The sequence below is a fragment of the Aythya marila genome (genome assembly GCF_965140915.1).
Source record: "Aythya marila genome assembly, chromosome: 5".
NCBI classification, from domain to species: domain Eukaryota; kingdom Metazoa; phylum Chordata; class Aves; order Anseriformes; family Anatidae; genus Aythya; species Aythya marila.
Window position 1 is genome coordinate 16,404,255 of NC_139046.1, and position 16,281 is coordinate 16,420,535.

General features: G+C 38.0%; 1 protein-coding gene across 2 annotated transcripts in view; it reads right to left on the reverse strand.

The window, feature by feature from the left end:
* Positions 1 to 4,587: 4,587 nt before the first annotated feature.
* Positions 4,588 to 16,281, reverse strand: part of SLC24A4 (solute carrier family 24 member 4) — an 89,688-nt gene continuing 77,994 nt past the window's right edge. Inside the window, exons 13-17 of one of the 2 annotated variants that reach the window (XM_082762486.1) lie at positions 13,604 to 13,770; positions 11,265 to 11,379; positions 9,052 to 9,164; positions 8,320 to 8,385; positions 4,588 to 6,597 (exon numbers count right to left, since the gene is read on the reverse strand). In XM_082762486.1, coding sequence (XP_082618612.1) covers positions 6,445 to 6,597; positions 8,320 to 8,385; positions 9,052 to 9,164; positions 11,265 to 11,379; positions 13,604 to 13,770 — 614 coding nt within the window. In that variant the 3' untranslated portion in view covers positions 4,588 to 6,444. Of the gene's footprint in view, positions 6,598 to 7,864; positions 8,386 to 9,051; positions 9,165 to 11,264; positions 11,380 to 13,603; positions 13,771 to 16,281 lie in introns of those variants that run through there. The other variant, XM_082762485.1, reaches the window with a different exon arrangement.

Sequence of the window (16,281 nt, forward strand, 5' to 3'; positions counted from 1 at the left end):
CTTACCCCAAAATTAGCTTGATCCAGGTGATACTCCCTTGAACAGACGAAAATGTGTGAGCCTTCTGTCATTCAGTTCAGCAGAGACCAAATTTCACCAAGAAAGTGCAGGCACATATTCTAGCTGGGTCCTGAAATTTTAGATTTTCAACAATATATATGAGAATGCTTCATATGTTCTCAGCATCTGAGAAGAATACTGCAAACACTCACGTTGTTCTTATATAATTTATTGATAGTGTACATACGTTGATAATATAGTGCATTACAATACTGACTGCTAGAATTTTTTATAAATGTTTAGGTAACTATTTTTTTAAATTTTCACAACAAAAATAATCAGTTATCATGCCAACATTTTGTAACAAATTATCACATTAAATCCATTTGGATTTCATGACATATTTATCTGTACAAAGGACCCCATATCACAGAGCATTCACAGTGCATAAGGTCACAGTCATTGAAAAAATAAATAACATGATAAATAGATTTGTGTTATTTACAGTTTACAAACTCATCCCTTTCTGTTTTCAAAGTAAGCAGTTCTAGAAAGTTGTAATAATATTTTAAGAGGTACTGAACCTCCTAAGGGTGCACTGCAAATGCCTGCAAGTATGAAACACAGGGAAGTTTAAAAGGTTCAGAAGTTATTTTAGTGATCATAAATGATTTCAAATACTTTCTTGCAATGGAGGAGATAGCGGGAGCCAAATTCTACTCTCAGTTCCACTGATAAAAATTTGTGCCAACTACCAGGACGTGAATGAGCGCTGGCACCCTTTCCAAGAACAAGAAGGCCAGAATGTGGTCGTAACTTTGCTGCAGTTTCAGCCATTTGGAACAGTGATGCTGCTGGAGAAGCAGACCAACAAGTGTTCTTTGCATAACCAACTGGGATATGAGTGAAGGCAATAATCTTGCTGCAAAACCCGCTGAAAAGAAGCATCACAGTTGGTATTAGGCTTTCCAGAGACTTTACCTGTCTGGTTTTGATATATTCTGATAACCTTTAGATTTTGTCACACTTCCCTGTTGCTATAAACCTACCATTGTATTTGTTTTTCAAGTTTACCAAGATCATCTCAGTGATAAGACAGCAACAATCACATACATTCTTTGTGCAAGTAAGAAAGAAATGGAATTAAATTCAGTAATTCTCGTAAGAAAATATTCAACTGTTATTAGGTTCCTATGCTCTTTCATTTCTTTCAGACAATGTACTGTATGGCAGAAGTATGATAGCAAGTAGAACACGGGATGTACAAACTGTCACCATCATTATACAGGTCAGCCTATGGAGAAGGACCTACATGTATCTCTAATTTGGGGACAGGGATGTAGAGGATCTCACAGCTTTCTCTGTGGAGAAAATATGAGGACACCGCACAAGGGAAATGTAAGAAAATGCATGCTCAAGTTATTCGAAAGAGGTTTTTAAACTTGTGCACATCAGGTCAGAAACTCGAATGCACCTATCAGTTGAACGACATTCTTCTTTTCAGCGGAACATTGATCGCTTGCATACAGTTTTCAAAATAGTTCAAGAAAGTAATAAGTGGAAATAAGGGGCTTAGTACAGAATTGCTGGGACTAAATGCTGTCATTTACCCGTGTAACCATCATATAAATCTTACCACCCAACAGACTGAAAAGTCTAGAGTTCAGATTCAAAGAAATATAAAGACAAATGTGTAGTAAGTGGGTGAACTGCAGAACTTTTCTTCTGAGTGCTTAAACACAAGTAACTGAAGGATCTGAGACTTGCAATGACAGAACATTATGTCCAAAGGTGTTGCATTTCAATCTGCAAGATTCTTTGGTTTCACCTGGCTATCAGTGTTACTTTAGTGTCTGTTTCATATTACATTAGGTCTGATCTTTCCTTAGCATGAATAATCAGGCAGTATTTATACAGCTTAAAGCACTCTACAAAAAAAAAAAATAAATAAATCTAACAGCAGTACACAAATAAATGACATTACAATTGCAAGAGATCCAAAAATGGAAGACACCCAAACTCATGAGGGATTTGTGCAACTAGAGCAAACATAATAAAAACAAGTGTGTGTAATTAAAGCACAGTCACAAAGGAAATCAAAGAATAGAGCCTTCTCTATAACTGCTGTATAAGTATCGGAGTAGGAAAGACCTTTTCCGTTTGTTTACATGTTGACAGAATGTTTACAAATATAATGTAAAACCAGAAACTAATTATGCATTAGTCACAGCTGCAGCAAACATATCAAAATAAAATAAAATAACATTGGCACGCCAGTGACTGAGCCAGGAGAAGGATGGTTGACTCTGCTGTACCTGCTGGGAAGACTTCAGGTGTTCTGCTAGGCTGGACTCAAGCCCAGAGAGCAGCCCTTAGATCATCAGTAGTCATTGAGAAACCATAGCTGTAGCTTCTTAGAATTAGATTTAGGCATGTAGATCCCAAGCCTGAAATTTTAATTCAGGCAATACTTTCAGTGGGACTCAGAGTAGCAGCAGCTGAACTTTGATCACGCAACTTTATAATGCAGTGTGAGTGTTATGGTCTGTATGGGATCAGACACTGCTGAACTTGATGGATCATCTCTGTGGGACTGTACTACTCCAATGGAACTGCAGCAGAAAAGAGCTGCTGGGAGCTCTGCTTGGCCAGCTGTACTTCAGTTATGGTCCTGTTCGTACACCAGGACAGCTCTGAAACCTTTGAGACAAGGAACCTGTTCTCCTCTTATTTACATGAGTGGGAATATAAAGTGGTATCAGCAGAGCAGAGGTCCATAGATTCCGGCCAAAGCTTTTAACTTGAGGGAAAAATTAAAATTGTAGACTATGAAACCAGCAACATATGAAAAGATCTGGATGTGATAGAAACCCCAGAAACCATGCTCAGCTGTCATCTTAGGAAACGATCCAGCAAGGCACTTGGATATGTGTTTAGCTTTAAGCATGGAATCAATCCTACTGAAGTTAAGCTTTGCTGGATAAGGGATATCTTTTTCTGTTCTGTATTACTTTTCAGTGTTAGTACGCTGGCGATTTTCAGATCACAGTAACAGCTTTCCTCTCACAACCACCATCTTTCTCTTCACTCTTGAACTGAATATTAACTTACACACCACTGTGGCACACGTGCCAAACTCAGCCAGCTAACTTTTACAGTGGATAGTAAAACAATATGGCTACAAAATCTTGCAGACACAACCTGAACAGACGCAATGTAGAGTTGCAGTAACTTCAGAGAGCCAAGTGCAAATCACCCCTTATCTTGATTGGGAAAGGGCAAAATTTGTAGTGGTTTCCTGACCACACAAGCAAATTGTTTTCTGTACATGTGAAAGGCACTATTCTGCTATTACTCAGCAATATTCTCCTGAATTACTGACACATTCTGAAGTGGGTATCTGACATACAACAACCTGTCCAACAGATCTTTCTCAGGCTATTTAGTTTATCTGCATGGTTCGGCCTATAATTACCATCTTTATTCATTTTAGCATATTGGTAATGACTATATAGAGACTCTAACTGCTTCATACGATCATGTGTCATCAAGGCCCTGATACAGCATCTAATATCTCTTTGGCAAACAATATATCCCTGGTCACATCGTTATGTCAGAGGAGAATTCTACTAAAGTCATTTGTAATGACAAGCATGGCATGACACCTGTCTCATAACACAAGATGCATACGAGACTGCCTCAGGAAATGCAGCATTACAATCCATAGAAATAGTCCTGAAGTTGGTCTGTGTTTTACGTAGGAGTATAAAATGCCAGGACCAGCCATGTGATTTAAGGTCACTATTACCCTCCAAGACCGTCTCTTCCTACAACAGAACACTCTCAATTTTTGGAGCAGGTGATATTCAATTTAGGCAAAATAATTCCAAATGATGTCTCAATGATTCATGGCATTAGCAAACACAATTTCATGCATATTTGAGCTGGGGATCAGCTGCTAGGGAACAAATGGGTGCCCCTAGTTTTTTAAAGTTACCTGAATCAGAAATATGTAGTACAGTACAATTTGCTGGATCTGGAACTATAAATGTTGATGTCCTCATTAGTATCAACTCAGCTGATAAGTCGGCATTCAAAACTAGGCTTTGGAACCACTCTTCCTTAGCGTAAATACACCTGAGCTGCCTGAACTGTGCACAGAACAGCAGACGTTTACTTGGAGGCAACTAGTTCTCCAAGCCATGCCTCTACCTCTGCTCCTTTCAGCCTCATATCTACATACATCTCATATCATACAGGAGTATCAGCACCAAACTGTGCTCCTGAAAGAGGAGGGAAGAGAGTAAGAGTAAAGAGAGATGCTCCTTCACAGACATTCTGCAACAGAAGACTCAAAGATGAATTCCACCACGAACTCACAGACTGAATTCCACCTCTTCAGCTTTGCTGCTACAGCACAGCAAAAATGTCTTGAATGCCAGGAAACAGGGTCATCTGCATACTTGAGGACAAATGTGTTTACTGTCATGCTTGCCTATTCAATAAAGCATTTTAGTAATGCTGTATTTGTTGCCATCTTTAGGACTGGTAGTTTAACTACCTAACTACCTTATTAAAGTGAAAAACCCTAAATAGGTGCTAATACTGACGTTTGTCATGGAGCGTACAGCAAATAATGAAGACGTTGCTATTTTTTCCTTAGCATTACATTGAAAAGACTCAATTCCTAAAAAATGTTTAACAGCGGAATACACTCCTTTATTTGTATCAAAATAAATTTTAAATAGCCTTAATTGTAAACACATTGCCTGGTGTAAACAGTGTCCTACATGTGAGCTGGTTGAACAGAATTATTTGTCAGATATGCCAAGATAAGTAACTTTTTTGATTTAGTGCTTATTTATTAAGGTTCTTTAGTATGTTCTCATTGACATAGTAATGGGAATTTTTATATGTAGTCTTAAGTGCAAAATATATTAATATATTTAAAAATGCATCAGCTTTTAGTTGGCAGATTTGGTTTATAAACATTAAAAAATTAAAAAAAATCTATGTATAAAGTTAAATGTGCTTCTTTAGAAACTGTGTGATCTTTCATTCGTATACAGCTTTAAAATATTTTGAAGTAGCAATGCAAAATATGCACACTGTTTCGGTGATTTGCAGTCTTATGATTACTACAATATAGAATGTTACCCATTATTTTTAATACTCTGGGCCAGATCCTGCTGTCATTTACATCCAGAGTAGTTCCCTATATCAGATTTATGCTGGTGGATAGGATATCAAAACCTGGCTTCTACTGGGGGTTAAGAAGAAGTATATCATGCCTCAAAACTTGCATACAATCAAATCAAAGACCACATTCTCTTGACAGATTTGCTTTTGTCTACCTGTTTCTTATCTGCACTGCTCAGTGTCAGACACCCACCTTCATTAAGCTTCTGGGAATAAATAAAGAGTAGAGAATACACCAGCTTCTTGACTGATAAAATAAGCTTCTTTCCCCCATCAAACAAATCAAATCATAACCAGGGTGGGTTTTGTTGTCAGAAAGCCTGGATTATGTTCAGATACTTTTCTCAGCTGATAACAATAACTGTTAGTTACTGAGCACCCAGTTGTATTTTATTTGTTTAGATTCTTCTAAATTTACAAAATGGGCATACGAGGGCCAATGCAAAATATTTCTCATGATGTAATATTCCACAAATGTTAGTTTATACTAATATATACAGCATTCCTTATTAATGGTAAAACATTATTTTTCAAGTATAAATTTCTGCATGTAATTCTCTTCTTCGATATGCAGATAGTCAAACTTTTAGTGTGCATCATCAGAAGTGATACAACATACAACCATTTCCTCTTCTTTCTCTGCCGCATTGTTCATCTTCATTGAAAAGAATGATAAATATGCAACACTGCCATCAAAACTGTCCTTGCAGTTCCTCTATAAGCAGAGCACTTGAAAGGGGAAATGATGTCCTCAACAGTGCATGCCATGATATGTGCCTTGGACTTTCTGGTCCAGTAGTTGAGACATTTTGACTAAGCCAAGAAAAGTTCTGAGCTTGCCTCTTTTCCTTCCACGGAAAGTAAGTGTCAAAACCTAAAGAACTATAAAGACTTTCTCCAGTCTTCTTGTTAACCTTGGAGGTGGTGTTTGATTGTCTGCAAAAGGAGAATGAAAATCACAACAGAAAGTCCCATACATGGGGACATTTGAGAGTTCTGCGTAAGATCCACACAGCTTTATGACTGAGCAGCAATATCCAGAGAAGGAAAATGCTTTGGTTGCCTTGAGCTAGCACGTTACAAGAAAGGTATGCTTTCCTTCCACACAGGTAAAAGTGCTTGGTAGCTGAAGAAGCAGGAATGACACTCAAATTACTGATGGAAAGAAGGTAGAAATGTGAAATGTCTCCTGTCATTTACAGCACATGTAATCAGAAGAATTGCAGTCTCTCTCCTTATTGTAGTTTAAAGTTCTTCTCGGCACATAGGGAGGTTGACAAAGGTGAAGACATTAAACTCTATCAATATAGAGAAACACAGGAAAACAGCATAAAGAAACAACACGTAGATGCCTAATTTCCTGTCAAGTTTCCACTTATTTACATGGATTCCAAACACCTGCAAGCAAACAAAGTGTTAGTTAATTAAGCCACAAAGGAGACTTTTGGAGACAATTATAAGCTAAAAATGAGAGCCTTTTGAATTAGAGATTCTGAACTAAGATAAAAATATATTCTTGGTATTTTACAGAATAAAAAGGCAACATATGTTTTTCTGATCAAGAAAAAGAATGTAAAAACCCAGTCCAATGACTCAAACTCTGGGCTTTCTTTTGTCTGAAGATCCCTTTACAAAACATTAAATTAACCTGCTTTAAGGTCACTTCAGAAGTTCTTCATGGAGCAGAGAAACAGGACCCTAGGTGCTCAGTTTCAGTATGTGGGACATATTCTAGTCAGGCAGCATTGACTGGCTATGAACTAAAGAAATGCCCTGAATATGCCTCTCCCCGAAGTGCTCCCCTACAGATCCTACAGTAGATCACCAGCACCTAATGTTCATTCTTTCAACAGCTTCAGAAGAACTGCTTTCTTTGATATTTTACTCAGCTCCAGAACTAAGGGGAGTTACAAGTTACAAGAAGCAAAGCAATGAAATCCGCATGAAGGCTCCTATTTTCAGTGGTGTTGAGTGCTTCTGAACAATTACTCTCCAAAGAGTTTTTATGTGGGAAGATCTGGGGGAATCAGGGTATCCAGCAGAACAAATGAGACAACAATAGATGCTTTGAACTCAAATGATATGGCTGAAAAGAGTCTTTTCATAAAACCCTGAGCAGCTAGCATAGGAACACATCTGCATAATCCTCCCATATTTTCCAAAGTGCTGGTTACCAGTAAGCATGCAGCAACGTCATATACAAGTGTCTAAAAAACATCTTTGTTGTTTCACAGGCGCCGTGCAGTATGATGGAACTGGAGATAGGAAAAGAAAAGAACAGGCTCCCACCACTTACGTTATTAGATGCACTAGGAAGTTAGTGGCAAAGTGAACAGTCATTCCACCACTTAAGTTGTGCACAGGTGATGTGGAGTTTTCTAAGACCTAGCCATGCAACAGTGTAGAAAATCCCGTGATGATCCCCTCCTCTGCAAGAGCCTCCATAGGCAGCCAGTGTAAGATGTTAGTATAAATGGGTATTTTTATACCTTTGGGATTTGATTCTTTCCACAGATGGCTCCCTGGGAGTCAGCAGGATCAGAGAACCCTAAGTACCAGCAAAATCAACTTTTGAAACAGAACTATTGTTTCACCTTAACATGCCTTGTGTTCTAAGGGTAACTGAGTGACATTTAGCATGCCTATTCAGAGTTCTGAAGTTCACAGTCCTCACAGACTTGTCTTCATGACGGGTTTTGGCTACAACACTTCATTAGTCTAGGCTGGTTTGAAAATCAGAGATGGAGGGATAAAAAGAGGGATGAAATATACCTGGGACTTGCCCTAGCATAACGTAGGCAGGTCTGGGGTATGCAGCTGGACACAGGAGCAAAGGAGTATTATTGGATCACATAATTTCAACACTGGCACTGAAATCAATGGGAACCTACATACATCTGTCATCTCTTCTGCCCCAAATGTCAGATTTTAGTCCTCACACAGGACAATGGAAGCTCTTCTACTCATGGTACTGTTATAAGAATGGCACATAAAAATTGATACTTTGGGGATAATAAGTACTTTAAAATTTTCCTTCCAGATTATGTAAAGTAAATAGTTAATGATTATTTTGCAATCAGAATACTCTGAAGAGTAACATTTGGAAACACGTATACTTACAGTCAGTGCCACTGATCCTAGCAAAAGTGCAACTGAATAGACCAGTCCTTTACTGTTTATCTTAACCTGTGGGAATTAGACCAAAAAAAAAAAAAAAAAGATACCTTAAAAACATTCAGAATACAATAATTGTGTTTTAGAGATCAGAAATCAATTTATTGGTTTATGGTAGTCCACCTTCTGCCTTGAATAGTGACTGACTTACACATTTTAAACTATACAAACCTGTGACAGATTTATCATAACGGAGAGTGGGAGGGTTCAGGATTTAAAATAAATGTGTAAGAAATCCCTCCTCCATAGAAATACATAAATGAGTAAATAAAATCAGTATTTTTAATGGATTTTATGTTAAGAGATCCTCATGATGGAGGTATATCATTATTCTTGCCTTACAAGAATACTAAGGTACAGGAAGGCAGATGTGCTTGAGATTGCAGAGAGAAAATGACTGTGCCATGAACAGACATACATGGCCCTGTTTTTTGCTATAGAATATAATGTACTCAAGTTGGCAAACTGTGAATTAATTACAGCTTGTGGAAAGAAAATTGTTTATGTAACTTCTGGTTCCTTGGCAAAGAAATAACACCTTATTCAGAAAACAATACATGCTCAGCATTTGCTGTTTCATTAGTTGGTTATTTACATGCTATCTTTTAAGGATATGGTTGTTTGTTTGGTTTTTAATGGAGAAAAAGAACACATTACAAAAATGTCCAGGATACATACAGTTGATCCACAATCAATCGCCATGGTCTGCAAACCCCATGGAACACCAAGGCCCACCAGAATGTCAAAGACGTTGCTTCCTATTGTATTGGATACTGCCATGTCACCAAGGCCTGCAAAGGAAAAACAACCTTCAGGTAAAAACAAAGGATAGGATCAATATTTCACGTTCTAGAGGAAATTAAAGGGGAATGATTGCCATTGATCCAAGCCCTCTTGGACTGGCCAGAGTGAGGTAGGGAGATCATTTCCATAACTGCTTGCTCCAACTGCATCGTCTTTGTGGCTTGGCAAGCTTTACTGAGTGCATGGTATCCATTCAGCCTATGTGTTCAATGCCAGTTCAAAAATGAAGCTGATGCTGTTGTGTTCTAGACAGGCTGCAGCCACAGGGAAACTGGAGATTGTCTACTGGATTTAGTCTGTGGACACGCAGCTCACATAAATGATGAAAATTGGTCCAGAAAAGAACTCAACCAGATGGGAGTCAAAGATATTAAGCCCTTCTGTGGGGTATGGGCTTAATCAGCATCGACTTCACTTTAGGAACAATCAAGTGGGAACAATCAATAAAAATAAAAAAAGAGTGAATGGTGATGAAGTCCCTAGGCATTACTCATAATCCAGTCCTAATGCCTATCACTGGCTGCCATTTCATACTGCACCAGTATCAATAAACGTGAGGAAGGCAGAACTCTTCTCTGTCTAATTTCCCCAAGGCACTGGCTTAACTATTAACTCCTTTCTGCAAAACACACACCAGGAAGGAAGAGGAACTCTGACATAAATGGGACACATCCTACAAATACTTAGAGTACAGAGAGCACAGACAGACACTGCCGAATCACAAGTACAGTCTCTGCTTGAAGGGAGATGCTCATAGAAAGGTTGTGCTTTCAATCCGTATTATGGCAGTGTCCCTCTCTACTCTTTAGATATTTGTCTACAATCTGTCTTGTAACCATCTTCCTGGATTCCAAGTAGTGCAAAAACACTGTCTTTGAACAAGAGGGGCTGCTTTTTCCCAAGCTACTGCTTAGCTTCACTTTCAGAGGAAATAATTCTTTCAGTACTTTTGCCTAATACTAAAGAACTGATTTAAAGCAGCACTCTGTTAATTAAAAAATGTAATGTTTTCCTTCTGTTCTTTCAAAAAGCTGTTCATTTAATACTACATATGGAAAGCTAATTTAGTAGAAAGGTTGTTCCATAAGAATCCTGAATACTTTTGTTCTGCTTTTGTGAGATTTTCCTGCACAAAACAGGTAATAGAAACTCAAGAATGAAATAATTTAAATAGATCATTCTTTTTAATCAAGTGGCATTTAAGAGCATTATTTCTATCTCAAACTACAAATGTGGGACTTTGGGGTACTTAATTTATCACTTCAGAACTCTTGATATTTGCCCAGCGATGTGTTCTGGAGATCTCATTATCTGGGAAAAAACAGACTATGGAGATACAAATGGTGGAAAAGAATACAGTTAGGAGCTGTTCTTATCCTCCTGTAGTACAAGGGGATCATTTCATGTTTAATGTTTTTCAACAACAGGAGGGAATGTGTCTACAGACATTTTTCAAAAAAAAAAAAAAAAAAAAAAAAGGAAAAAAACTTAAATGTTAACAATACATGAGAAAACATTTTAAAATTTCAATCGGAAAGCTGGTGAAAACATAGCTAACATTTATCTAAAAGCTGTTCCAGTGCCACTATTCATACATCCCAAAGGGAAAGAGGTCTGCATTTGGATGAGAAGTATGCTTGGAGCAACATCACTTCTGCCAGATCATCTTAACCACTTCACTTCCCTGGGTAGAGGAGGTCTTCTAAAAATCAGTACAAGTTTTACATGGGCTAGTGCTCGTTAGCACATATTCTTCTATGCAGTTTTTTTTAATAGCTGTTATTCCAGTTTTGTCTGGCTTGTATCTTTTTACCCAGACTGATACACACCATGCATAGGATATCTGAGTTTTGAGTGACCTTCAAGAATGCTAGGCCATGCCCAGTCTCAATAAGCAAAAGATAACAGGACAGGGATGACTTCTTAGTTCACCATACTTAAAGCAATTTTTTTTAATCTGGGCCCTGAAACAGTGAGAATAAATAACTAAATAAGAATAAAATTGCATTGAGGATATGTTTGTATGGAGGTAGCAAATCATAGAGCAAGTATGTAACATTGCAGGAATGCTCCCGCAGGCACACTACCTTGTCTTGCTACTATTAGGCTGGCCATGCAGTCTGGGACGCTTGTTCCTGCAGCTAGGAAAGTAATGCCCATGATCACATCTGGTATCCCGAGCGTGTATCCAATCACGGTCACCTGAACAATGAGGAAAGTAGGTTAACCTCTCATATTTGGAAAGTCTCCTCAATCCAATACAGTTGTGGCAGACCCTTAACTTTGATTTCTGATGTGGACCCTAGCAGAATTAGACTCAAATCCAGTTCTGCAAATGAAGTAACTGTGGAATAACCAGTCTAAAATCAACCTTGTAAAAAGGAAAAGTACTTCGGTCATACTCTTCAACATTTCATGAGCAAAAAATAAGCACCATTTTCTGTAATTTGAATAGGACATACTGATTTTTTAAGGAAAAGCAGAGACATGGTTTTGTTTTTACTTTATTCCCAAAATGGCAAGATACTTATTGGTTCTTTTCTCATGAGGACTGTAGTCAATTTATATTGTGATATAGGGCCAGAAATACGAAGAACTTATTATATTCCAACACATGAAGAAGGAAACACTTTCTTGAATGACTCCTGATGTAATCCCAAAGTGAGCGCGTCTGGCTATACTATCCCCTGAGAATCCAGATGCAGCTTTATAAGTGCTTAGGGGAGGGCTGAAACTTGTAGCAGAACTCCTGGGAGAGAACAGGGAATAGTATTTAGCTGGAACATCCAAAGAAGACTGAAAAAGAGTCAGGAAAAAAGGCTGAACAGGCAGCCAAGCATGCAAAGGGAATAGCCTTGTGATAGCGAGGGGACTGAAGCAGGAACAGGCAGCTGCTTCCTTGCACAGACTGCTAAGGGTGAAAGCCTTTAAGTCTCTGTGTTGTTTTCTTGAAGTATTTTGCCAGTCTCTTACATGAGGAAGACTGGACCCTTTGCCAAGGAAAAGGTATTCTTTAGGAACCCATGAACAAACATTCACATTATCGGGGGCAAGCTGTAGCTCAGAAGAGTAGGCATCATTCTGTTGCAAGTGGTAACAGATTATTAAGGTCTGTGTGTGTCTTAAAATAAGAGGTGTTGGAGCCTTGGTGTGTATGTCTCGTTTGTGAAAGGGACTTCTGCAAATGGAACCAAGGTACAGAGCATGGTCTGACAAAGGACATATGGTACGAAATGAATGTGTGGCTTTGGCACCATTATACCAAGCAGAATGAGTGGCTGGCATATGGATTTCTCAGCATTAAGAGAGTGGGGGATTACTTTATAATGCAAAACATTGTGCATCACATATATAGAAAACACGGAATCTTCCGTGAGAGGAAGCATAAATGTAAAGTAGTCTGCAAATGTCTGACACATTTGGAGAAGGCAGAGATGTTTTCTGTCCAAAAATATTTTGCAGGTAAGGAGCTCATGAACAAAAAGTCTTCCATATACATGCCTATGAGAGTATATATATATATATATATATATATATGGCTATGAGTATGTATATGTATAAGACATACATGTATGCATAGTCTCAGCACGAAGCAACCTGGCTGTTTCTTCACTATATTTTCCTTTAAAAGGAAAAATGAGTATATGAATTCTTTGGCAGCACATCCTACCTATCTTCTAGCAATAGGTATATGCAACTTCTTGGGTTTGCATCTTTTAGAATAGAAAAAGGTAATTTTCTATACTTCAGAATTACGGTGATTTTTGTTTCCATCACAGAAACTACTTTGAGGAGCTTTCTTATTCATGTCTCTTCTCTGACTGCAAATGTAAACTTAAGAATGTGAAAGAGGAAAAGAAAGAAAAAAAAGGAAGCTATTCAAATCTCCAAGTAAGTGTGCTCCTTGGTCACAATTTACAGATCTACAGCTGATATACAACTTCTCACAGATCTAGGGCAAATGGAAGCATACACGCAAACATAATACTTTTCACTAAGAAAAACTTTCTTGTGTTATTCCACTCTACTTGAGGTGTTTTACAGCACTTCAATTTTTTCCATCCATCTGCCTTTTCAGGATGTTTCAATATCAGAGCCTACAGCCAAATTTCTGAAGGTGTCTCAGGAGGTCTGCTGTGAATTGAATGCTACCATTTAGATTCCCCTTCATTAGTAGGATGCGGATGCCCACATTGTTTTGAAAATTGAGCTGGCACCTTCATGCACCATGTTGGGCCCTACATAGTAAAGGCCCAAACATTTGTGCAGAAAAGAGTAGAATAAAGCTAATATTATAATAATAAAGAGTGTAAACTGAAGAGACTACACTATGACTATATGCCTTTAACAAATATACAATAGATCTACAATCTGTTTTGTGATGCACATTTCACCCAGTACAGTATGCCTTGCCACACATGCTTACCATCCACACCATGAAGTAGGAGAACAAGGCAATCCAGAGAGTGGATAAGACAAATGTGAACATAAACCAACTCTCCCAGCGCGGTTTGCTGCAGTTTGGAATGGTGCAAAAAAGCAAGAATATCAATGGCCACGTCAAAATCCATTTAATTTTGTTCATTTTTCCATCTGCAGGACAAAGAAAGGAGAGAACCAGTTTATTTTTTTCATCACTATCCCAGGCTCACATTTCTTTGAATACAGCAGATGACGAGATCTCTGAAAGCTGGTTACAGCCGTGCATGTCAGCTCATTTTCCAGCGTATCTTTCATCTATGCTTGCTCTCTGTTTGCAATCTCAATCAAATTCTGCCCTTGCATGCACATCCAGAATCTTAATGCTAAGACTCCCTAAGTATATGTAAATCCAAGAAGGGTTTATAAGGATTTTAAACTATGGCTACTTATAAAACCAAAATTAATGGTCCAATTTGTTGCTCTTTCAAATACCTCCATTACTATTAATTCAAAGGCACAAATAAAAACAAACAATCAAGAAACCTGACTTTTTAAAAGGAAGATGGAAATCCTTGTAGTTAAAATGACCTGCAACTTCTGTGCAGCAACAGAAAATAATTTCAAAGAAAACAGAATCACAGATCCAACCTGTGAACACGATAAACTTATTTCACATACCCAACTGTGGACACTTGGGCAAGAAATTCAAACTAGGACTTAGGAGACCTATACTCATTACTCCCTCCAACTGCACGCCTTGGGCTAATCTCTTTTATCCTCTGTAAAATAAGACTGGAGACAATGACTTCCCTCGTACAGATCCCTGAAATCAACAGGTGAGCAATACCAGACATATGTCACTACTGATGAAGACAAGTACATGCCTTCTTATTTGTTAAAAAATGTGTATTATTGTAAATGTGCATGTAATTCTCAATACAAATAAGAGAATTACTTTACAATTGGGTCATAAATCTCTGTGGCACTTACTTACCTTTCATAAGGTATCCTGCAAGTAGGATAACAAATTTGTTAATCAGGATAAAACCAAGTAGCACAGACAACTGCACAGAGGTTTTTAGGTTTTTGTTTGGGTTTTCCCTACATAGATTTAGAATTTTGCTAGTAAGGATTTCCGTCATAAACTGACAGTGATATGTATATGATCTGATAAAATATGCCATTTTTAATATAACGGGTAATCACACTGAAGGAAATTATCAGATACATCTTTCAGTGAAGTTAATTCAATTATAAAGGGCAGCTAAGAAAACTCCCATCAGCTTCACCAGGAATTTTCTTTCTGCAAAAACTTTGGAATTAAGGATTTTTCAATGCAAGTTTTTGTCAATGGATTCAGTTAGAATTAAATCTGTCCTCTGGAGCAATGTACACCAGATATAAAGAAATCAAAAGTTAAACCTTTTAAAAATAATAACATCTTTGTAATTTATGAAACTCTGTAATAGTTGAATTAAACTGCAAATGCAGGTCTTCATTTTACTTAGGTATGTATTCTAGGGCTAAGGTATGAATCAGCTCCTTAACTTGAGAATTTCTTGTAAATTCTAGGATGCCATCAGCCCACCAGGAAATTTTAGACTAAGCTTGGCTCTTTACTCCTTTTTAGCTTGTGGCTGTGGGACTTCCAACACATAAAACTACTAAAGTCTCCTTCATCAATTCTGCTTCTAAATATGTACATGACATTGGAAGCATAACACAGATTTTACAGGAAAGTCCTTTTTCCTTTTGCTTACATATACTGCTATACAGGTTTTAAAAACAGTAATCGTTCTGTTCTGTCCAGAAAAAGAAATGGCACTTGTTACCTCACATCTCACTAACTCTGTTAATGAGACTGTAAATATCCTACGGTATTTCATACCTCCTTCTGTTTTATTTGTTTTGGTTTGGATCATTAAAAGACTCCTGCTGGTTAATTTGTACTCTTTGTCTACCCATGTTGCTAAGCCTGGTTCATAGTCAAACAAGTCAGCATGGCCCAGGCTGGTAATTCCCCAGTTAATTCCAAATGCAGGGTGAGTGGGCGACAGTTTGACAGGAAAAAAATATGGATCTGATTCTGATCTGATGCTGGTTTAATCTGACTGACTTCAGAGGTGCTACACACAGGAGATTTAGCCCATTTGTCTTTTCGATAATACAGATAAGAGAAACAAAATTGCCTGCAGAACAAATTGGGAATCAACAGATTTTCTCAGCCTCTGTTGGAGAATATGTATTGTGTCAGAGATCCTGCCTAATGTCCTTAATTACCTAAAAAACACTTAACTTCAAGAATTCACAGTGCCTTACCACTGGCATTGCTATTCTTGCTCAGACCCAGGAAAACAGAAATGTTGGTGGAGAATTACTTGCCTGTCCTGTATCTTTGTTCAGATTGCATGGATGTGTGTCAGACTTCAGGGAACAGAAATGATAATTTTGTTGGGTTAACAGAGGAGACTGGCCATTGGCAGTTGGCCTGCAGTAGTTCTGAACTATCATGAACAAAGTAGCCTACCTGACACACCTAACACTGGCTTCTCTTTTGTGCCAGGGCTTGCCAGCTTTTAAAAGCCTTCAGATAAAGCTTTAAATGGAGCTGGCCTTGGTTCTGCCCAAGAACATTTTTTCACCTCCTACTATGCTGGGTCATGGAACCTGTGTGGCACCCAA